The sequence below is a fragment of the Nerophis ophidion genome, linkage group LG09 (genome assembly GCF_033978795.1).
Source record: "Nerophis ophidion isolate RoL-2023_Sa linkage group LG09, RoL_Noph_v1.0, whole genome shotgun sequence".
NCBI lineage: Eukaryota > Metazoa > Chordata > Actinopteri > Syngnathiformes > Syngnathidae > Nerophis > Nerophis ophidion.
Genome location: NC_084619.1, coordinates 29141501 through 29165994, shown reverse-complemented (window position 1 = coordinate 29165994; position 24494 = coordinate 29141501). Strand labels below are relative to the sequence as shown.

The following is a 24494-nucleotide window of genomic DNA, read 5'->3' as shown; positions in this document are numbered from 1 at the left end:
CCTGGGGGATCATCCTCACAGAGTTGTATACTGATGAAGTCATCCTGCCTGATGACAAAGTTCAACGATTCCTTGGTAGCCATTGAAGCAAGCACATACTAAACACTGTAACCTTAAAATATATGTTTATAACTTTGCTACCTTTTCAAAACATGCTGTATTTCGTACAGTAAATATCTGACTAACCAGTTCTGCTATAGACTGCAAAGTCAAGCTTGGCAGTGTGGCTAAATACTTAAGCAGTGTAGACGCAACAATACACAAATTAAAAACTTGTGTCGTTTGGTGAATAATGTAAAGAACAGAACAATTTGTGTCCTGTCAAACTAAATTAAAACTGAACTAACATCAAACCTGAAGCCAAATTACAGCAATAGGTTAATTTTCTATTGTCTGGCATAACATTATAAAAGAAAACAAGGTTTATTGGCAACAACAACTCAACAAAATGGGGAAAAATGAGCACAAAAAAGCACAATGTCAAGAGAAGAAGCTGATCGTAATAACTAATATTAACACTAAACTTTGTCTTTAAATATGACTAACTTTTGTTATGTGTGTGTGTATATATATATATATATATATATATATATATATACACTGTATATATATAATTATATCTATATATGTATATATATATATATGTATAAATATATAAATACATACATATATATATATATATATATATATATATATATATATATATATATATATACATATATAGGGCCAATTTAGTGTTGCCAATAAACCTGGCCCTACGATGAGGTGGCGACTTGTCCAGGGTGTACGCTGCCTTCCGCCCGAATGAAACTGAGATAAGCTCCAGCAACCCCCGTGCCCCCGAAAGGGAATAAGTGGTAGAAAATGGATGGATGGATGGATATATATATATATATATATATATATATATATATATATATATATATATATATATATATATATATATAGGGCCAATTTAGTGTTGCCAATAAACCTGGCCCTACGATGAGGTGGCGACTTGTCCAGGGTGTACGCCACCTTCCGCCCGAATGAAACTGAGATAAGCTCCAGCAACCCCCGTGCCCCCGAAAGGGACAAGCGGTAGATAATGGATGGATTTATATATATATATATATATATATATATATATATATATATATATATATACATATATACATCAAAGTTCCCCTGCATTTATTGATTTTGATTTTTTAAAAGTGATACTTAATCTCATAGATGTTACTTCATTTACTTATTTCAATACTTTTAATTAGTTGTTTTTGTCCCCCCCAGGGACAAATAACGTTTTCTTAAATTGAATTGAAATGAATTAAATGAATTGATTAACGTGGACCCCGACTTAAACAAGTTGAAAAACTTATTCGGGTGTTACCATTTAGTGGTCAATTGTACGGAATATGTACTGAACTGTGCAATCTACTAATAAAAGTATCAATCAATCAAAAAAAACAACAACATTCCAGCACACCTGTTGGTAGCGCTGTACACATTTTTAACAATCTAGCTAAGCCACAAAACACACGAAGAAGAAAACGAACGTGATGACGTCATGGATAATACGTAGTCATCGCACAATGTTTTGCCCGCGCGCGGTGTTTTCAAAGATCGTTTGTATAGAAATGCATTCGACGCAAATGGAAAACGAAAAACAACGCCCTGGTTATTGCCAAAAGGCATTCAAACGTAACAAAACGTTAATATTAAATATTAACTAAATCCAAAATACCTATTTTCAAACAGACTCAAGTTGTGTGACTGAAAAATATTTTTTCAGGCAAGTGAGAGGTCTTTCTTTTTAAACATGTTCTTCCGGCTGTGTAATAACTTCCGGTTTTCTACATGAACACAGTAATATGTAAACAACAGTTTTTAACATGCATTGACGGAGCCGACTGTACTGTTAGCCATCCCGAAACTGAAGGCGGAGTCTTTTAAAACCCAAACTATGGCCGGAGTTATCCGCAGGCTCGACGAGACGGTTGTTAACCGAATAGCGGCTGGAGAAGTTATTCAACGACCTGCTAACGCCGTCAAAGAAATGATTGAAAACTGGTAACTGCTGCAACAATATAAGTGACGTTACACAACATCTAAATGAGTAACCGTGGTGTTTTGTCTAATGTTGCAGTCTGGATGCAAAATCTACCAACATCCAGGTGACCGTAAAGGACGGCGGACTAAAGCTGCTCCAGATTCAGGACAACGGCACCGGTATCAGGGTAGGCACACACCTGGAGGATGCCTTCATTTATTTTGTGCATTAACTCACATTGGTTGTTAAAAAATATGGTGGGACATTTGCATAATGTCTGAATAGGAGTAGAGAGAAGCAGAGATTAATGAATCTCAATATGTCATCATTCACACCATGTCATGACACTTACATGATTTTGTTTGCTTACATTTTGCTCATTTAAGTTTGTTTACGTCCTGTGTCACAATTTTTTAATAAAAAACAAAAACAAATTTGGTGCAATGCATGGAAATGTAAGGAAAAGGGTGTTATACAAATGAGTTTGAAATAAAAACTAACAGTAGTATACAGCTTGTGTAATGTTAAAGAGAAAAAGGGAAATTAAGATCAAGTATAAAAATATCTACAATAAGAACAGCATTAACTATATATTAAATTACAAACCCTGTTACCATATGAGTTGGGAAATTGTGTTAGATGTAAATATAAATGGAATACAATGATTTGCAAATCATATTCAATTGAATGCATTACAAAGACAAGATATTTGATGTTCAAACTGATAAACTTCATTTTTTTCTTGCAAATAATAATTAACTTAGAATTTCATGGCTGCAAAACGTGCCAAAGTAGTTGTGAAAGGGCATGTTCACCACTGTGTTACATCACCTTTTCTTTTAACAACACTCAATAAACGTTTGGGAACTTAGGAAATTAATTGTTGAAGCTTTGAAAGTGGAATTCTTTCCCATTCTTGTTTTATGTAGAGCTTCAGTCGTTCAACAGTCCGGGGTCTCCGCTGTCGTCTTTTACGCTTCATAATGCACCACACATTTTCAATGGGAGACAGGTCTGGACTGCAGGCGGGCCAGGAAAGTACCCGCACTCTTTTTTTATGAAGCCACGCTGTTGTAACTCGTGTCTTGCTGAAATAAGCAGGGGCGTCCATGATAACGTTGCTTGGATGACAACATATGTTGTTCCAAAACCTGTATGGACCTTTCAGCATTAATGGTGCCTTCACAGATGTGTAAGTTACCCACGCCTTGGGCACTAATACACCCCCATACCATCACAGATGCTGGCTTTTGAACTTTGCGCCTATAACAATCCTAATGGTTATTTTCCTCTTTGTTCTGGACACCACATCCTCTGTTTCCAAATATAATTTGAAATGTGGACTCGTCAGACCACAGAACACCTTTCCACTTTGCATCAGTCCATCTTAGATGAGCTCGGGCCCAGCCAAGCCGGCGGCGTTTCAGGAAATTGTTAATAAATGGGTTTGGCTTTGCATAGTAGAGTTTTAACTTGCACTTACAGATGTAGCGACCAACTCTAGTTACTGACAGTGGTTTTATGAAGTGTTCCTGAGCCCATGTGATGATATCCTTTACACGCTGATGTCGGTTTTTGATGCAGTACCACCTGAGGGATCAAAATTCCGTAATATCCTTGCTTACGTGCAAAGATTTCTCCAGATTCCCTGAACTTTTTGATGATTTTATGGACCATAGATGGTAAAATCCCTAAATTCCTTGCAATAGCTCGTTGAGAAATGTTGTTCTAAAACTTTTCGACAATTTGCTTACAAAGTAATGACTCTCACTCCATCCTTGTTTGTGAATTACTTAGCAGTTCATGGAAGCTGCTTTTATACCCAATCATGGCACCCACCTGTTCCCAATTAGCCTGCACACCTGTGGGATGTTCCATATAAGTGTTTGATGAGCATTCCTCAACCTTATCAGTATTTATTGCCACCTTTCCCAACTTTTTTGTCGCGTGTTGCTGGCATCAAATTCTAAAATTAATGATTATTTGCACACAAAAAAATGTTTATCAGTTTGAACATCAAATATGTTGTCTTTGTAGCATATTCAACTGAATATGGGTTTAAAATGATTTGCAAATCATTTTATTCTGTTTATATTTACATCTAACACAATTTCCCAACTCATATGGAAACGGGGTTTGTAAATACGTTTGAATGCAGTGACGTGCGATGAACTATACACCAGGTGAGGCATAGAGAATTTGGGAGTTTTTTCTTTTCTTCTTTTTTTACTTAAATTCATATGTGCAGCTCTAATCATTGTTAATTTAGGATGCACATTAAGGTAACAGGAAAAAGAAGGGAGTTATTCGCTTCCATAAAAATGTTATCATAATGATATTATGATATGATAAATGGGTTCAAAAAGTATTTGATGAAGTTGTATTGAATACTTTTGGTCCCATTTGCTTTCAACAAATGAATCAAGTATTGTGAGTGTATCTTACCTGTCTGTGTTTTTATCTGAAGCAGCAATAGCTTTCCTCCTTGAAAACTTCCTTTGTATGGTCACATTCATTTTGTGTACAAATCCAGTTTAGAGAAGTATTTAATTTTGGATATAGTATATAATATTCCATGTAGGCAGACACATTAATTTAATTCAAATTCATTAAAAGCATAAAACAATATTTTTGCATCTGACAAAAAACACCCACGGACGCTGGCTTATTCTAATAAAAATGCCATGTTTGTTATAAATACAGTTAAAAAAAAAAAAAAAGAAAAAAAAAAGTCTGGCTTCCGCTGGAGAGACATGTGTCTGCTAGCTTGAGCGCCCCTACTTCTCCCAGTGTGGTGACTGGTGAGTACTGCTGAGGCATTGAACTGCAAGTTCACAATATATTGCCCCCTACTTGGAGGCAGAGGTACTTGCTGCCTCATGGCCTGCCTTTTCCCTGCCTCTTCCCCGTAGCAACAAGCACGCAGGGGTCCTCTCAGAGGTTTCTCATTGTATCCCATTGGGTTTAGTTTTTTTCTTGCCCTGATGTGGGATCTGAGCCGAGGATGTCGTTGTGGTTTGTGCAGCCCTTTGAGACTCTTGTGATTAAGGGTTATATAAATAAACTTTGATTGATTGATTGATGGAACATTATATTATTAAAATCATTAAAGACTTTTATTCCTGTTCCTATCAGGTTTTTTGGTGTTTTCCCTCTTGTCACTCACAATTCCATCTCCCAGAAGAACCATTATTAACCAAAGTGTTTATGTGGAGAACTTATTGCTTCCTAAAAGGTTTTAAGCACAAGTTTTTTGTGATGCAGAAAGAAGATATGACAATAGTTTGTGAGCGATTTACCACAAGCAAGCTGCAGACATTTGAGGACCTCTCTGCCATTGCAACATACGGATTTAGAGGAGAGGTGGGCGCTGACATTGACTGTTCCAAACAAACTTACTTTACACACTTTTTTCTCTACCTAATCACTGTTTTTTATGTTTGCAGGCTCTGGCCAGTATAAGCCATGTTGCCCATGTGACTATAACAACAAAAACCGCTGATGCCAAATGTGCCTACAGGTATGGTCACATGTAGCTTGCATAAGTAAGAAGGATGACATCACATCTTTTTTTCCTTACAGGGCCAGCTATAGTGACGGTAAACTAAAAGGTCCTCCAAAACCCTGTGCTGGAAACCAGGGAACACAAATACTTGTGAGTTTGTAGGTTTTTACTTTTTACACACACTAAAAAAACTTTGTGTTCGATAATAAACTTGTCACTTTATCAGGTGCACAACTAATCAGATCCATTACAAAAGCTGCAACAAGCTTTACAAAGATATTACTTAATTTTGATTGACGCTGTCATAAAAGTATTCATGTAACAATACATGTACAGTATGTGGTTGTAGTTTACATTAGTGTTGTACTGCAATTTGCATCATACAGTTGGTTCATTCACTTAGTTAGATGGGAGGGGACGATTTTTTCAACGCCGGATATGCAATGCAGTTGTACACCATTCCAAAGAAATACAATAACAAGTAAAATCTTGAACATTTGTTTTTACTTCTTTGTGTTCTGTTATTTGACATGTCGCTGAGCTGAAAAAGTCTGGGCAAGGGCTTTTTTGTACTACTGTACTATTTCCAAATCCACACCTACACCCAGTAACCACCATCTTTCATAATAGACTCAAATAATGAAGCTACATCGCTCCCACTTGGGAAACAATATTTCAAAAGAAATACAATGCAACATCGATTCACAATGGTTTTTAACAGTGTTCATAAATAGAAAAGTTTGTATATTAAAGCACATTTCCGCATAACAAACAATGTAAACATGAAGTTGCAGCTTTGACAAAAGTCCATATTTTACTATATGTTTGTACACTTGGAATACAATATAAAGTGCTTTACAGTACTGCATATCAAACAAACATAACAAGAGGGTGATGGATCAACTATCTAGTAACCTAAATAACTACATTATAACACATCCAAAACAACAATAACTAGCTGACCTGTCCTTCTCATATGCAACAAAGATTAACAATACAAATAAAATCAGTTTGAATTTAACTTTTGTAAATCTTCTTGGCGTGCAGCGAAACTGATGGGGGCATGGGAAGGAGACAATGTTGACAACCTAACATTAAGCCTTTTTTTAAAATCAAAATTTCAAGAACTTTTGGTTCCTGGATCTATAGGTTCCTGTAGAAGTGTATGGTTTGTGTTTCTACTCCATTTCACAGTTCAGGGTAGTTTATACAAATCAGGCTGATGATGTATGGAGGAGTGGTTTACCATATTTTTACACTTATACCATGCAAATAAACAGACAGTATTAGGTCATAGTTATTTCACTAAAAAGCAAGTAAATTAAACACAAAGCAATAATATACAAAACCATATGATTAAAAAAATAATGTGTGCCAAATTGTTCAGAAAATGTCAGGCTTTTGTCCTCAGTGTCCATCAGTCAGAAAGTAAATGATGAGTTCATGGGGATCAGGCGGTTCCTTTTGGTCCATCCATCCATTTTCTACCGCTTATTCCCTTTTGGGGTCGCGAGGGGCGCTGGCGCCTATCTCAGCTACAATCAGACGGAAGGCGGCGTACACCCTGGACAAGTCGCCAACTTATCGCTGGGCCAACACAGATAGACAGACAACATTCACATTCACACACTAGGGCCAATTTAGTGTTGCCAATCAACCTATCCCCAGGTGCATGTCTTTGGAGGTGGGAGGAAGCCGGAGTACCCGGAGGGAACCCACGCATTCACGGGGAGAACATGCAAACTCCATATCAGCTGTAAATAACAATGTATAAATAATAAGTGTCAGGGTTTATCTCACGCAGACAACACAAACAAGTCACTTTACCTTGTTAGCATTGGCATTCTGTTCGCTCGGGTTGAGGCTAATACCGACACAAATGGAGTGTCACTGACTAATTTTACAACCTGTAATAAAGTAAATACTTAATATTAGATTTTATTTACCTTTGTTCCACTTCTTTACTGCTTCCTTAATTTCACATTTATCCAAAACAGTCGGAGCAGTAAGGACCTGAGGTCGTTGCTTCCAGTCCGGCTTCAAACACTTCCGTTAATACTTTTAAAAGAGTTCGTCCACATCTCGTAGTTTTGTGTATCGAAATTAAGTTTGTAAGAAATAAAACACAACAATAAACTGCATAATATTGAATAGTAGTTTTTGGTGGAAACACAGGGGGGACTTTATTTACCCTGGTAAAATGGAAAAGTTCCTTAAAAAGTTTCTGCGGTGTAAACAGGCCTGTTGCTGTAGATCAGGGCTATTCAACTGCATAAAGAAGAGGGCCGCAGTTTCAAGAGCCTAAGGGTTCAGAGGCCGGACATCGAAATGTGGATGTTTTCTCAGAAAGTGCCTCCGCAGGTTATATTTCTTTGAGACTGCGTTTACTTAGTTGCAAAGTAAACACATCAACTTTCACAGTGACATTATTCTGCCCTTGCTATTCATTTCCAATATCTGCAGCTAGTTAGAAGAAACCGAAGCTCGAGAAGTTTTGTTGAGGACTGATGTACCTTCCTTTGCATTTTTTTCCTTCCTTAGTTTTATTTGTTTACACTTCTTCCTTCATTTAAGTTTGTAAGACTGAAAATATAAACTTAAAATAAACATAAAAGTAAAATATCCATAGTGTATTTCACATAAATCAAAGAGAATGTTTAGTGTTAGTGACAATCATTGGTACTTTAACTTTTTAATATATTCACACAATAAACTACAAATGTTTACATATACAGAAATTACACAACACCAACACACCAAAACTTGCAAAAACAGTATGTGGTTTATCACAGTTAGGTGTAGCGTTGTCGCCCTCTACTGGTCAAATTTAGCGCTACATATATCAAACAAGGTTTGATCGGCAAAGTTACTCAGACAAAACTACACGACCACGAATACAAAAGACATCACGAAGTCAGCAATTTCAGAACAAAACAAACAAAATATATGTTTGCACAATATCAACTTACAAATGTTTGACCAAGTTTTGTGATGAACTTTGAAGCTTACACGCTGGGATTTCTACCATTGTTGCAGCTTGTCTGGATCAATTCGTCCGTTGCTTAAAAGGGCCGCCAGAAAAACAATGACACGAGTCACGGCAGAACATTTATACTTTGTCATTGTTTTTGTAATTTATTTAGATTTTTTTTTCAGGGTGGGAATGTGAGTCTGAAAGATGTCAGTTTATCTGTGTTGGCCCTGTCATGAGGTGGCGACTTGTCCAGGGTGTACCCCGCCTTCCGCCCAAATGCAGCTGCGGTAGGCTCCAGCACCCCCCGCGACCCCGAAACGGACTCGCGGTGGAAAAATTGATGGATGGATGAATGAGTCGTTGTCTTTGACTCACCCCACTGCTGCTTCATTTTGACACATTCCTCGCTGTTTCCCCATACGGTGGGGGTACTGCGTACATACTCAACCTTAATTTTAATGGTTTAGGTCAAGCCTATTTTGGCGATGTTCGGCGCGTTGAATAAAAAGCTTTGGTGGGCTAGATGTGGCCCTCGGGCGCCAGTTTTATATGCCTGCTGTAGATGCTTGCTGAACAGTAAGCAAGCACATTGTTTGTTTTAATCTCCTATTGAGCAAAACTAAACCTGTTATAAAAAGGCTAAAAAACACTTATAAAGCACACCAAGTAGCACTGAGCACAGTAGTTAACGACAGCACTGTGAGATGACAATTAGCACTGGAGATCCATAAGCCTGTGCTGCGAGGCAATACAATGGGTGGCTATAACATTCGTCCACTGAGACAAAGATCGTACATATAAGCATATCATTTTATTTGCTTTGTAGTTTTTGAATCAAAAAATAGGCACAATGAGGGGTTTGTAAATCCAGGTTTCACTGCACTTCTGAACAATGTCAATCAATACAGTTCATGTTTTCAGTCTAATTAGATTGTGTAGCCGACATCGCTGTGTGTGTATACTGATAGTTTGTCCTTTCTGTGTACAGGTGGAGGATCTCTTCTATAATGTGTCCACCAGAAGGAAAGCTTTAAAAAGTCCCAGTGATGAGCACTCCAGGATTGTAGAGGTGGTTAGCAGGTGCTGTCATAAGAACTATTCTTCTTATCTTAACTTCCAAAAAACGCAGGCGTGACAAAGATTGTTATCTGGTTGGTTAGTACGCATGGTTACACAAAATAATGTAGCTCTGCTTTCCATGAAACCTTAAGGTTAATACATGTTTGTAGAAACAACACATTCTTGCAAATTGACTAAAAGTACGAACATAGGAATTGGATGAGCCACCGTTAAAATAAGGTGGCAGGCCATGTCACTGATGGGCAACAGGATGTTAGACGGATGTCTACTAGGGTTTCTGCCCACTAGCAGGATTTATTTCAATGTAGTACAAGAATTAGAGGATTCTGGGAAAGAAGGCCAAAATATGGGGGTTTCCCGGAGAAAACGGGAGTGTTGACTGGTTTGCATTTTTGCGGTGTATACTTAGCGCTCGGGTGTGTCTTTGTAATTATTTTGATCGCTCTTCCTAACTGCTGTTAATGGACTACAGTCAGGCCAGTCTAATACCCACACTCTTTTATTATGAAGCCACATTGCTGTAACGCTAGAGCGCAATTTTGAGTTTTGGGGTTTATTTTTTCATTAGATCGCAATTTTTGCCACTCCTGATGTGTGTGCCAAGTTTGGTGAGTTTTGAAGCATTTTAAGGGGGTCAAATTAAAGTTCAAAGAGGCAAAAAAATTGCATTGTTTGCGAAAATTTTGCTTTGAGTGGGTTTTTGCAAAATTTTTGTTGATTTTTACCCTAGAAGGTAAAATTATGAAATCTAGGTCTAAGTCAGCCCTACATAGAGGTTTTTGTTTCGTGTCTCTACAACATTGCTAACGGAAGTTACAAGCAGTCCGTTCACGGACGTAAACAATACAAATAAACTTAGTGACTACAATGATACCTGTTACTAAGTTATGGTAATTATTTGTTGTGTTACTAAGCGATGGCCCACATAAACTTGTAATTTTTCAATAGTAAATGTACTTTCACTTAATACATTCAACTATTTGTAGGGAACCCTTTGGGTTAGCGGAGGTCTGCTGTGTCTTCTTAATTACTTTAATGCAGCGATTCTCAAACAGTGGTATGTGCACAAATAGTAGTACACGGGCTTCATCTAATGGTAGGCCAAATAATCACATGATTAAAGTACAGTGTTTTATTTTTCTATGTATAAAACACAGTGTTACGTTTCAAAATGTATGTAATGTTACAGTGGCCAAATATATTAAATGCACTTGTTAAATAAAACCTACGCCTTGTTTTTAATGAATACTTTGGCCTACTTCCCTACTGTATTTCAATGTTGGTCATTATGGTGGTACTTGGTGAAAAAGTTTGAGAATCGCTGCTTTAATGTATTCAACCTTTGGTATGTCTCGTTTTTTTCAGGTACGCCATACACAATTCAGGAAAGAGCTTTTCTGTCAAAAAGGTGAGATCAACCGACTCAAGAATAGAAACATTTTTAACCTTATCATTCTCTTGCTGTCATCCTCCAGCAAGGAGAGACAGTCGCAGACGTGAGGACTTTACCCAATGCGTCTGTGGTGGATAATATTCGAGGAGTTTTTGGCAATGCAGTCAGCAGGTATCATCATGTCTGCACTTTTATCACAATTTCTGCTAACGTCTTGAGTGTTCTCAGGGAGCTGATTGAAGTTTCCTGCGAGGACCAGAAGCTAGCTTACAAGATGAAGGGCTACATCTCCAATGCAAACTACTCTGTCAAGAAATGCATCATGGTCCTCTTCATCAATCGTACGTAGCAAACAAACGTTTGTTACTCAATAGAATCATCAAATAATGACTAATTGCAGCTTGCCATTCTTCAGACCGTCTGGTGGAGTCGAGCACTCTGAAGAAGGCGGTGGAAACGGTTTATGCTGCATACCTGCCCAAGAATACACACCCCTTTCTTTATCTAAGGTGACAATATTACTGTAAATGTTTTTTTTTGCGAGTGAAAACATCATGATGACACTTGGATTCATAGCCGAGATAACGTGAACCTTCCATCCATCCATCATCTTCCGCTTATCCGAGGTCGGGTCACGGGGGCAACAGCCTAAGCAGGGAAGCCCAGACTTCCCTCTCCCCAGCCACTTCGTCTAGCTCTTCCCGGGGGATCCCGAGGCGTTCCCAGGCCAGCCGGGAAACATAGTCTTCCCAACGTATCCTGGGTCTTCACGGTGGCCTCCTACCGATTGGACGTTCCCTAAACACCTCCCTAGGGAGGCGTTCGGGTGGCATCCTGACCAGATGCCCGAGCCACCTCATGTGGCTCCTCTCGATGTGGAGGAGCAGCGGCTTTACTTTGAGTTCCTCCCAGATGGCAGAGCTTCTCACCCTATCTCTAAGGGAGAGCCCCGCCACGTGGCGCAGGAAACTCATTTCGGCCGCTTGTACCCGTGATCTTATCCTTTGGGTCAAGACCCAAAGCTCATGACCATAGGTGAGGATGGGAACGTAGATCGACCGGTAAATTGAGAGCTTTGCCTTCCGGCTCAGCTCGTGAACCTGTATGTGTTAAATGACTACATTTCAACTGGGAATGACTCAAGAACGTGGCAATATACAAAGAGTCTGATCTAATAATATCCAAATACCAAGCTGATGCAAACTAAATAATTGTGTGTACAATTATTAGGTGTGTTTGTGTGATCGACTAAAACTGTGTACAATTGACAACTAGTGCAGACCGCTCGTTTGCATGTACTATGGAGACACTCCACATTCATGACATCATAAGCTCAGTCTAACCTGTACTGTTTTTTTATGTAGAATAACTATACAAGTGGGATGTACTGTAAAAGTTTGAACAGAACCTATTTTTAGCATGCAGAAGGTGTGTGAGTTGTGGCAGCAAAACTCGATACTCCTTCACTGAGCCTCAATTTTGAGGGTGTGCTGTACTGTATGTGGTTTTGAGAAATGTTAAGTACTTCTTTGCTTTAAGTTGTGCCTATCATTTGCAATCCTTATGTAAGACAAGATCACTTATTTTTATTTTTTATGCATTCTAAGTCTGAATTAAACGCTAGCAAATGTCAGCTAACACTGGCAGTAATGGGAGTCCCTCTATTAAGCCTATAAAGCGCTCTAAAATCATTCAAAAGTCTCCATCAAGGTTTTATATACACAATGTAAGGATATATGTAATGTAATAACAGGCATATTATAAATACATTGTATTTTTTTTTGTATTTTGCTCATTTTAAGCATCACAACATTCGCTTTTCCCTTCAACAACAGCAACACTACTATTAACTGCAGACTTCAAGAGAGCCAACAAAGACTAGTTTGGGACTAATTATGATCCAGAAACTTTTATATTTTAGCTTGTATATAAGCAGGATGATCTACACGTTTTAAAAGCTGTGTGCTAAACAAAGCCAGCTTTGGTGAGACAATTATAAGCTTTATGCATTAGTATTATTTAGTGCGAATTAAGAAATACAAGCTACGAATATAAGGAAACATTCACTTAGTGTACAATGTCTGCTCTCACTGGGATGCTGACTGATGGAAAGTTTATATCTTAGGGGTTAGTACGTCTGCCTCACAATACTAAGGTCCTGCAGTCCTGGGTTCAATCCCAGGCTCGGGATCTTTCTGTGTGGAGTTTGTATGTCCTCCCCGTTAATGCGTGGGTTCCCTCCGGGTACTCCGGCTTCCTCCCACTTCCAAAGACATGCACCTGGGGAGAGGTTGATTGGCAACACTAAATTGGCCCTAGTGTGAGAATGTGAGTGTGAATGTTGTCTGTCCATCTGTGTTGGCTTTGCGATGAGGTGGCGACTTGTCCAGGGAGTGTGCTGCCTCCCGCCCAATTGTAGCTGAGATAGGCGCCAGCGCCCCCCGCGACCCAAAAAAAAGGGAATAAGCGTAAGGGATTGGATGGATGAAGGGTTAAAAAAAAGTTGCAGTAAATGAGCGTCTTTTCATGTCTTTCTCGGGATCTCGGGTCTAAGTTGGATGTCAAAGTTAACCAACTTCTCGGTTTATGGCCACATTCTTCTTCTATACAAGTGAGAGGCATGAACTTGAATCTATAATTAATACCACCAATTTAGAGGTGATGCAGCAGCTCATCAGCTTAATATGTCAATAGCCGCATAAGCTGGTAATTGCTCTGATCTCTTCTTTGTTAAAAGTAGTTCCTTTGCATTAGCGCTCATAATAACAATATCGCTAACACTTGGTTAATATTCAGGTCATGAGATGTAAATGGAGTGGTGTTGACAGATTTTGGTTATTTTTAGGGGGCTTTATGGGCTTATTTGTTAGGCACCTCGAACTTGTTGTATATTAAGAACTAGAATGCATAAAAAAATAAAAAATCATACATAGGCACTGTGAATGATAGGCTAAATTCCAAAAAAGTGCAGCTCCCTTGGAAGAAAAACACTTATGAATTTGACATGCATAGTCGTAGACGGCCACAATCTATCTAACCTCATTCGGTTGTTTAATTCATCGCAACAATCAGCTTCCAATAATACGTTCCTCAGTGGTAATTTTTACCTAATAACTTAATTCAATCCAAGTTCAATGAAATGCTAGAGTATATGTTATGAATATCCTTACAGTTATTGTTTTGTTTTGTTTCTTGATCCACACAGTTTAGAGATTGCCCCTGAGAATGTAGATGTGAACGTGCATCCAACAAAGCATGAGGTGCACTTTCTGCACGAGGATGGCGTCATCGAGAGCGTTCAGAAACACGTCGAAGACAAACTGCTGGGCTCCAACTCCTCGCGTACATATTTCACTCAGGTACAGCTTGAAGTGTCTCAATATTGCGGCATCTTAGGAACAATAATTCAACTACGGTATATTATTTATATGATGAATATATACAGTAAGTGCTATAATTAACATGATTATGAAAATGATATAATTCACATGATTTCTATACAAAGTGTATAATCCACCTTTTATTTTATACATAATTCACATCATCCATCCTTTTTTCCACTGCTTATCTGTGTGGGTCGCAGGGGCTGCAGTCTAAGCAGAGAAAGCCCAGACTTCCCTGTGCCCAGGCAACTGTTGTTCCACAGGGGGGACATTCCCAGTCCAGCTGGTGTCCTAGGTTTGCCCCGGGGCCTCCTCCCGGCTAGACATGTCCGAAACACCTCACCAGGGAGGCGTCCAGGAGGCATCCATAGTGTAGTAGATGTCTGAGCCACCTCAGCTGGTTCCTCTCAATGTGAAGTGGCTCTACTCTGAGCTATACCCAGATGACTGAGCTCCTCACCCTATGTCTGAGTGTGATCCCAGACACCCTCAGACATCCTGCTGCCTGTATTTGCAACCTTGTCCTTTCGGTCATTACCCAAAGCTCAGTGACTGAATTGCCGACGCTGCACCGATCCATTTGTCAATCCCGCGTTCCATTATTCCCTCACTCTTGAAAAGGACCTCGATATTTGAACTCCTCCTATTGAGGCAGAACTTTCATCCCGAAATAGGGGGGGCAGTCCACCGTTTTGCGACTGAGAACCATGGCCTCAGATTTTGGGGTGCTGATCCTCAGCCGTGCAGCTTCACACTCGGCTGCATACCGCCCCAGTGAACGCTGAAGGTCCCAGCCTGATGAACCCAACAGGACCACATAATCTGCAAAAAGCAGCGATGTGATCATTTGGCCACCAAACTGGAAACCCTCCAGATCCTGACTGCACCTATAGAAATAATGAACAGGACCGGTGAAAAAGGGAAGCCCTGGTGGAGTCCACCGTCCACTGTGAACATGTCTGACTTACTACCGGCAATGCGAACCATACTCCTGCTCCGATTTTACAGGACACTGCGAAGGAAAACAATCAAATTCCTTTTCCAAATCCACAAAACACATTTTGACTTGCTGAGCCAAACTGCTATGCCCCCTTCAGAACTTCAGCAAAGGTATAAATCTAGTCCTGTATTCCACGACCAGGATGGAAAACACATTGTTTCTCCTGAATCTGAAGCCCGACTAACAATCGACTCTCCTCTCCAGCACCCTGGAGCAGACTTTTCCAGAATGGCTGAAAAGTGTGATCCCTCTATTATTGGAACTCACCTTTTGGTCCCCCTTCTTGAAAAGGTGGACCACCACTCCAGTGTGCCAATCCAGAGGTACTGCCCCAGACTTCCACGCTATGTTAAAGAGACGTGTCAGCCACGACAGTCCCACAACATCCAGAGCCTTGAGGTGTTTGGGGCGAATCTCGAACTCTGCTGGGGCCTTGTCACTGGGCAGTTTTTTGATTACCGTACCTCACCAACCTCGACTCCAGTGATGGACATGTCCGCGTTTGTGGCCTCTGACTCTGCCTCCTCCACGGAGGGTTTACCTGTAGGATTGAGGAGATCCTCAAAGTATTTCTTCTTCAACTTGACGGCCGCCTTTACTTGTGGTGTCCACCATCGGGTTCGGAGGTTGCGGGCACGACCGGAACCAACCGCCTTGGGACCACAGCTTCGATCAGCAGCAATGGAGGTAGGGAACACGGCCCATTCTGACTCAATGTCCTCCACCTCCCTTGGAATGCAGTAGAAGCTCTGCCGGAGGTGTGAGTTGAAGATCTGGCGGACAGGAGCCTCTGCCAAACGTTCCCAGCGTACCCTCACTAAATGTTTGGGCTAGCCAGATCTGTTTGGCATTATATTAATGTTAATAACTATAAAGAAAAATAATAATAATTTGCATAGTGATTATATAAATTGTGTAATTTACATTTTATTACATGTTGTTGCAGACGTTGCTTCCCGGGCTGTCTGTGTGTAGTGGAGGTGAGGTCAAATCGTCCAGCGCCACGTCCGAGTCCACAGAGCGAGTCTACGCCCATCAGATGGTGAGGACGGACTGTCGAGCTCAGAAGCTGGACGCCTTTCTCCTGCCAAAAGAGAAGCAGCTTCCCGAGCCTGAACCTGGCGGTCCAAGCGACGTGGAGCCCAATGCCATGGCGGGCAAGTCTGATGGCGTAGAGATGGATGATGTTGACATGCTGGAGGCTCTGGACCAGATGGAGGCTGAGCTGCCGAAGAAGGACAAAGACAGCAGCACCAAAGTCCATGATGTCCAGAGGTACATTTTATAGATATCAGATATATCTATATCGTATATATATATGTGTGTGCGTACGTACAGTTTTTTTTTACTTTACATGAAAACAGATTTAAGTGATATATTGTATGAATGGATATACTGTGTATAGTCTATTATATACTGCAAGTATTCACAGCCTTTGTTCAATACTTTTTTGATGCACCTGTCTTTGTGAATACGATGCCACAAGCTTGCCACACCTATCTTTCAGCAGTTTTGCCCATTCCTCTTTGTAGCACTTCTCAAGGTCCATCAGGTATGATGGGAAGCGTTGATGCTAAGCCATTTTCAGATCTCTCCAGAGATGTTCAATTGCATTCAAAACCTGGGCTCTGGCTGGGCCTTTTAGTGACATTTACAGAGTTGTCCTGAAGTCATTCCTTTGATATCTTGGCTGTCTGCTTCTGCTCGAATACTTATGTACATGTGATTTCTTAGTTTTTAATTTTTTATACATTTACAAAATTGTGTCAAAAAATGTTTTCACATTGTCATTATAAGGTAAAGTGTGTAGAATTTTAAGGACAAAAATTAATTAATTCCATTTTGAAATAAAACTGTAACATAACAATTTGTGGAAAAGTGAAGCACTGTGAATACTTTCCCAATGAACTTTTGGGCCTTATTTACTAAGATCCAAATACCACGCACTAAACAGCGTGTGCACACTATAAATTTGTGTTTACTATTAGTTGGCCTGTTGCTTGTAAGACTGTGTGCACAATTAATAACGGGTGCAGACTGCCTTATTTAGATGGGGATTTTGCGTGTACTACACGACTTTCACCATGGAGATAGTCATTTACAGCACATTCTTGATATTGTGTCTATCTACCTGGGGCGTTTTGCTATGTTTTAAGCACAGCTAAAATGTACCACTTTTTATGGACATTTTAAAGGAAGTCCGTAATGTGCTAAATAATTATAATTTGATTTTCTCAGCCGGTATATTGAGCGTTCTGATGATCAGCATATATTCAGCATTTTAATGAAGACAGACACTCTAAATGGATTCCGCTTCTTGTTTTACTCAAGAGATGCAGTTCTCTGTGCACAAGTTTAGTAGATCAGCTATATGTCACACAGGGGCGGTTCTAGGCATGCTTATATGAGGGGGCAGTCAGAAATGTGAAGGGGGCATCATGTGTACACATCATGCTCCAGCACTTTTTTTTCTGTGCTTATAGTAACGATGCTTTCTTCATTGAAATGGGTCTTTGGCTATGTGTCCAACCCCAACATGGAGTAGTGGATTGCACTTTGTCAGGCCTCTACCTTCAGACCTGTCCAACTTGGGTGTCCCACCTGAAGACTAAGCTCCTGCTGGTATAGCTCTTACGGTCACTGAGGCACGCAAACCCCCTGACCACAATAAGGTGGCAATCCCTCAGGGGGGGGAAACATTAACAGCGCTGCCATATTTCCGACAGGGGAAACAGAAGCAGGCGTCTCGCAACACAGAATACTCTAGCCATGGTCGTGTGCGATACCAGGCAGGATTGAATGATCTTAATGTTGTACCAAATGCACGCTTTGGGTAGCCACCCAGTATTGGCTGGGATGGTGCGTTGCCATTTAAGTCACTGGGTAGCTGAGCAGGCTGCTTTGGGGGAGCGCTTGTTGGGGGGACGGAGGGAGCTGGTGCTGGAGAAACAGTGCTTGCTGGTGCTAAAGGTGCAGTATTTGCTAGCTGCTGTCCCTGATGCAGTAGCATCATTGCTACAACTACATACAGACTTTTTAAATGCTCTGAGCTGCTGGAAGCTGGAGCAGAAAATAAGTGAGCTTGAACAACAACAGAAAAAAAACGCTGTGATTACATGAAGAAAAACAACAACAGTACAGGACTACAGCCTGGGGCGGGGCTTTATGTAGGGGTCTGTCAGACACAGGTCACTTGTCTTCAGTTTGTCACATGCAGTGGACGTGGGCACTCATCTGGGCACAAAATTCATTCACTCCAATGTATGTGTGTTGTCCACTTGCTTGTAAATTGATGAAAACGGCTGTGTTTTTGTTTTTAGGTGTCTTGGTCATATCAAATGAAACTTATAATTAGTTAATTACAAAATGTAGATTGAAACATTAAAGGTTGATTATGTAGAATTACAAGAAAAACAACAGAAAAAGAATTCCATCAGTCGATTGCCAGAACGTTGCTAAGTAAAACGGGCCGTTGCTAGGGACTCCGCTCTGAACAGAGGACAGCAGAGGAGGACTGCTAAGCAGGATATATACCTTATGTTTCATTTTTACTGTCATTAACAGCATCATAAATGACTTGTAGCTCGTTACAGGGACAGTGGAGGCTCTCTGCCTTCCAAACCACTGCTGCTCAGAGCCTCCGCTGTCACTGCTCTCGTCAAGTTGTAAAAAAAAAAAAAAAAAAGCAACTACGTAGCACCGAAAGTCCGTGACGATAAACGTGTTTATGACAGATAAGACTACACAAATACACCCATCCTAACAAGTATATGATAAATGTAGACAACTTTTCCTTTTCTTTTACTTTCATACTTCAACAGTGATTGGATGTTTACTGAGGGCTGAGGGGTGTGTGCGGGTGTGTGTCTGCTGCACAGCCTGTGGAATGGTGAATACACGCACAGCGGAGGGAGGGATGAGAGGGAAGCCGACACTACTATATCGTGTGTGTCCCTTTTTCGGCAGATTTTTCCGCTAGTGCAGATAATTTTGTCAACTTGTAATGTAGTAATTTTGTGAGTTTATTAAAATTTGCTTTCTCAAATTTTGATTTGAGGGGCAAGACATTTATTTAAGGGGGCTCTGCCCCCTCCTGCTCCTGCGTAGAGCCAGCCATGATGTCACATGTTTAATACAAGCAATTACATTACATACAATGTAATGTAAAACTTGCATTATGAGAAGATTATTTTTTATCATATTGTTAAAAAAAATAAATAAAAAGGCCTCATTTTGGCCACCAATGATTTAGAATTTTTAATTAATATAAAACTATGGATACAAATATGTATTTTTTTTAAATACTTAAAAAAACATAAATTGCTGTAATTTGGCCTCCATACATAATAGTTTTTAGTACTTTACATACAATTAATATGTATCCATTATCCATACAATATTTTAGATTTTTTTTTTATTTGACCAACATATATAATTCATTCGGGCATATTTCATCCATCCATCCATCCATTTCCTACCGCTTATTCCCTTTCGGGGTCGCGGGGGGCGCTGGCGCCTATCTCAGCTACAATCGGGCGGAAGGCAGGGTACACCCTGGACAAGTCGCCACCTCATCGCAGGGCCAACACAGATAGACAGACAACATTCACACTCACATTCACAAACTAGGGCCAATTTTAGTGTTGCCAATCAACCTATCCCCAGGTGCATGTCTTTGGAAGTGGGAGGAAGCCGGAGTACCCGGAGGGAACCCACGCATTCACGGGGAGAACATGCAAACTCCACACAGAAAGATCCCGAGCCTGGATTTGAACCCAGGACTGCAGGACCTTCGTATTGTGAGGCAGACGCACTAACCCCTCTGCCACCGTGAAGCCCTAGCATAGTAAAAAAATAAACAATATATATTTTTATTGCCTTCAGTATAAAATCAGTATAATACATTGAGTATTTTACATGTAATCTAAAATTTTTAAAATAGTTCATTTTACTTATTTTCATATAGATATTTTTTTATTATTATTTATTTATTTATTTTTATTTTCATTTTTATTTTGTATGAAGCAACTACCTAATTCTAGCGGTTTACTTCTGCCTCCTTGTGGACGAAATTCTTAATGCATGAACTGAAGGGGTGAAAATGCATGTTTATCACCTGCTAGGAAACGTTCCAGGGAGGAGGAGCAGGCGATGGAGGAGGAGGAGCAGGTGGTAGAAGTTGGAGAGGAGGAGCTGACGGCTGCATCCACACCTAAGAGACGAGTCATTAAACTGGGCAGCATTAAAGATCTGAGAGGAGAGATCAGCCAGAACACACACAAAGGTGACAGGTCTGTCATTCATCAAAAGACCTTTTGGTCTTCAGTCAGCACTCATCTTCTTGCGTGTGCCTCCAGGTCTTCAGGAGATGTTGCAAAATCACTCCTTTGTGGGCTGCATCAACCCTCAGTGGACTCTCATCCAGCATCACACCAAACTCTACCTGCTGGACACCACACGACTCAGGTCAGACACACACTAGAAGAAAAGACGCAGTAGAAGAAAAGAGACGCTGGTGTGGACACACTTTGCTTACGCTTTCTTGTTCTGCAGCCAGGAACTCTTCTACCAAATCCTCATCTACGACTTTGGCAACTTTGGTGTCCTGAGACTATCAGTAAGTCACGTTTGAGCTAAGTAGAACTTTTTCATCTGGGTTTTTTTATAATGCATTATTTTTGGATTCTAGAGCCCAGCTCCTGTTTATGACTTGGCCATGTTGGCTCTGGACTTGGAGGAAAGTGGCTGGACTGAAGAGGACGGCCCCAAAGAAGGCTTGGCTCAGTATATTGTGGAGTTCCTGAAGAAGAAAGCAGAGATGCTGGAGGACTACTTCTCCATGGAGATAGATCAAGTCAGGCTTGATTAGATTTCTTCTCATTTGGTCTTATAGTAAATTAAGTTTGCACGTTCCAGGAGGGAAATCTTCGAGGACTACCTTTGCTGCTTGACAAGTACACTCCGGTCATGGAGGGCCTGCCCATGTTTATCCTCCGCCTGGCAACAGAGGTGCGAATCATCTGGTTAAGACCGCTCCTTGATCCAAACATCATTACCGTATTATTCGGACTATAAGTCGCAGTTTTTTTCATAGTTTGGCCGGGGGTGCGACATATACTCCGGAGCGACTTCAGTGTGAAATTATTAACACAGTACCGTAAAATATCAAATAATATTATTTAGCTCATTCGCGGACGAGACGAAGAAAATGTCAGCAATCGTCACACACACGTCAACCAATAAGAATTCGGCAGGGGAGGGTCATGGCAGAAGTGCATTGTGGGTCATGGAATGCTAACTGCTATATGCTATTGCCGTAGCTATTAAAATGGATCATTTCAATGTTGGCGGTAACTTATAAAAACTGAGAAGGGGTGAACAAAAATTGGACCAAAAAGGAAATCATGTACTGCAGATTACAAGCTGGACGTATTGAAATATGCAGCAGAAAACAAGACGAAGCGGCGCATACCTTTGGAGTTAGCAGAGTTGTTTAGAAGCGACATCGAGGAAGAAGAGTTCATCGAATTTATCGATTAGGAGTGACAGATTGTTTGGTAAACATATAACATATTTTATATGTTAGTTATTCGAATGACTCTTACCATAATCAGACACGTTAACATACCAGGCACGTTCTCAGTTGGTTATTTACGTGTCATATAACGTACACTTATTCAGCCTGTTGTTCACTATTCTTTATTTTAAATTGCCTTTCAATGTCTATTTTTGGTGTTTGATTTTATCAAATAAATTTCCCCCAAAAATGCGACTTATACTCCAGTGCGACGTATGTTTTTTTCCTTCTTTATTATGCATTTTCGGCTGGCACGACGTATATTACGGAGCGATTTATAATCGGAAAAATACGGTACTTTTCTTACGTCGCAGGTGAACTGGGACAACGAAAAAGAATGCTTCCGAGACTTCAGCAAAGAGTGCAGCAAGTTCTATTCCATCAGGAAGCAATACATCCTGGAGGCGGAGCCTGGAGAGGAGCAGGTGGGAGCAGACCAAGCTTACTATTGTAAAAAAAAAAATTCAAAAACATGCCTCGGTTTTTTTACGTCAGGACCCGGAGCTGAATTCATGGCGATGGAAAGTTGAGCATGTGGTGTGTAAGGCACTACGTACTCTCATCAGTCCTCCCAAGAGCTACAGCGAGGACGGCACAGTGCTGCAGATCGCCAACTTACCCGACCTTTATAAAGTGTTTGAAAGGTGTTAAAAACTTGAAATGAAATACCTCATTTATTGATGCTTTTGGGTCAAGTGTTTTTTCAGTGTGGTAAAGAATGAAGAGCCGCAAGTTTAAAGTGCGTCAGCTTTGACCACATCATTACCATTCCCCCCCCAAACAGACTGGATGGAATGTATGCACTCACTCCTGGTGTGCCATGCCAAGAATAGGGTGGAAAAATCAAGGACTGACCAAAGTCTCCACAGGAGGGGACTGAAAAAAAATGTAATTTCAATCAATGTACGCCACTGCTTTGAAATAAAGAGGCACGGTTTTGTAAATTACACATTTATTTTCAAGAATCTTTTAAATATTTGAAAAAACAAAAGGTCAGGAAAACTGCAGCAGTTTGTTGTATATACGTATGTTCCATCTGCGCCTCTCTGGTGTACGGTTAAAAGCGTAGATGATGGAGCAGAGTGACTGCTAGTGTGAAAAAGGCACTTTGACTGTGAGGGAAGCTGGAGGGTGCAGAGCCAGTGCAGCCGTGACAGTCTTTTAAAAGCATCCTGATACTCATTCATGCAATTACCTAAAGAAAACCAACAGCCAAAGCTGCCTGCCACAATCCACTAAATTCTTGCAAAACAACAAAAAGAAAGTAGAAACGTCCTCACATGTGTTTCTCAACGACATATTTACTTTAAGAGTCTCTGCAACTGCCGGGCCAGAACAAACCCGACACGTCTGGCGGCTCTGCTCTCGTTTTGTTGTCCATGCCTGGAGTTGTCAAGTGTTGTTGGCGAGCTACACATGAAGTGTTGGAGCTGGAGCTACATGGCAGTCTTCGGTGAGATTTTAAGGGCTTCTGTGGTGATGCTGGCTTGTCCTCACTGTTGGGAGAGGAAAGCGTTCCTGTTGGCCTTCATCTTTTCCAGACGCTTTACTAGGTGGTTGTTGGTCATCTCCATCTCTTCTATCTTGTCCAGAGATGTGCGCAGCTGCCAGGCAACAACACAAGTGTCATGTTAGTGCGCACACACACACGACATGCTCATGACTGACACTACAGTAGCAATAAAGTCATGTTGTGTAGTCACATCGCAATACAGTAAAAATACTGCAATTGAATTATTTGAATTTTCTGGCTGTATGCTTGTCATGTGCATGAATGTACTGTCTAGTGCGGGGGTCTGTAGTACCGCCCTGGTGGCTACCTGGAGCTTTTTCAAGAATGTATGAGAAAGAAAAAGACGGGGGAAAAATCTATTTTTGTTTTAATAGGGTTTCTGTAGGAGGACAAACATGACACAAACCTCGCTAATTGTTAGAAATCCCACTGTTTATATTAAACATGATTCTCTGATGAGTGTTTGGCGCGCACCGTTTTGTTCTACTAATTTTGGCAGTCCTTGAACTTACCGTAGCTTGGACACACATGTACACCTTTGGCTTTTCTAAGCCAGTCATTTACAGGAGTTCTCACCCTCTGAGAAGCCTTCGTTTTACTAATGTTTTCAAATGTTGTAAAAATGGGTAGGATAAATAAGACATTTCAACATTTCTGTCAATGAAGATTTGTTTCAGCCTGCAAAACAGTCATTTTGATAGTAGGGTAATATAGACACATCACGTGTTGACTTCATTATATCACTGATAGAAGGCTTTACATTTTTTGCGGCGCCAGACATTTTTATTTTTGGCCCAATACAGCTCCTTTAACATTTTGGGTTGCCGACCCCTGGCCTAGTGAGTGAGCCATGTTGTTTTTCTTCTTGAGTACATACAATATGGCCAGGGAATCAATGTTTTATTATTTATTAATATTAATCAGTGTGACTGCTTTAAAACATAAACCAGAACATAACTGAACAAAAAAACAATCGCAGAGAACCTTGACCTCTAATCTAAAAAATATTTTTCAAGAATTGTGTAGCCGCGTTTTAC

The 24494-nt window shown here is 40.4% G+C and overlaps 2 protein-coding genes across 14 annotated transcripts in view; one reads left to right on the top strand and one right to left on the bottom strand.

The window, feature by feature from the left end:
• Nucleotides 1–1616: 1616 nt before the first annotated feature.
• mlh1 (mutL homolog 1, colon cancer, nonpolyposis type 2 (E. coli)) lies at nucleotides 1617–22891 on the top strand. Of its 2 annotated transcripts, none has more exons than XM_061910751.1 (19): nucleotides 1617–2052; nucleotides 2129–2219; nucleotides 5297–5395; nucleotides 5479–5552; nucleotides 5615–5687; nucleotides 9500–9591; nucleotides 10957–10999; nucleotides 11067–11155; nucleotides 11213–11325; nucleotides 11400–11493; nucleotides 14190–14343; nucleotides 16314–16642; nucleotides 20491–20651; nucleotides 20725–20833; nucleotides 20921–20984; nucleotides 21057–21221; nucleotides 21284–21376; nucleotides 22259–22369; nucleotides 22440–22891. In XM_061910751.1, exons 1-19 carry the CDS (start codon nucleotides 1946–1948, stop codon nucleotides 22593–22595), a joined length of 2217 nt encoding a protein of 738 aa, XP_061766735.1. In that variant the 5' UTR covers nucleotides 1617–1945; the 3' UTR covers nucleotides 22596–22891. The 2 variants fall into 2 exon arrangements, with proteins under 2 accessions (XP_061766735.1, XP_061766734.1); XM_061910750.1 differs by having other exon boundaries at nucleotides 11385–11493.
• Nucleotides 22880–24494, bottom strand: part of lrrfip2 (leucine rich repeat (in FLII) interacting protein 2) — a 44894-nt gene continuing 43279 nt past the window's right edge. For all 12 annotated transcript variants that reach the window (XM_061910736.1, XM_061910737.1, XM_061910741.1 and 9 more), the window contains one exon: nucleotides 22880–23548. In XM_061910736.1, the coding sequence (XP_061766720.1) occupies nucleotides 23438–23548 (111 nt within the window). In that variant the 3' untranslated portion in view covers nucleotides 22880–23437. The remainder of the gene's footprint in view (nucleotides 23549–24494) is intronic.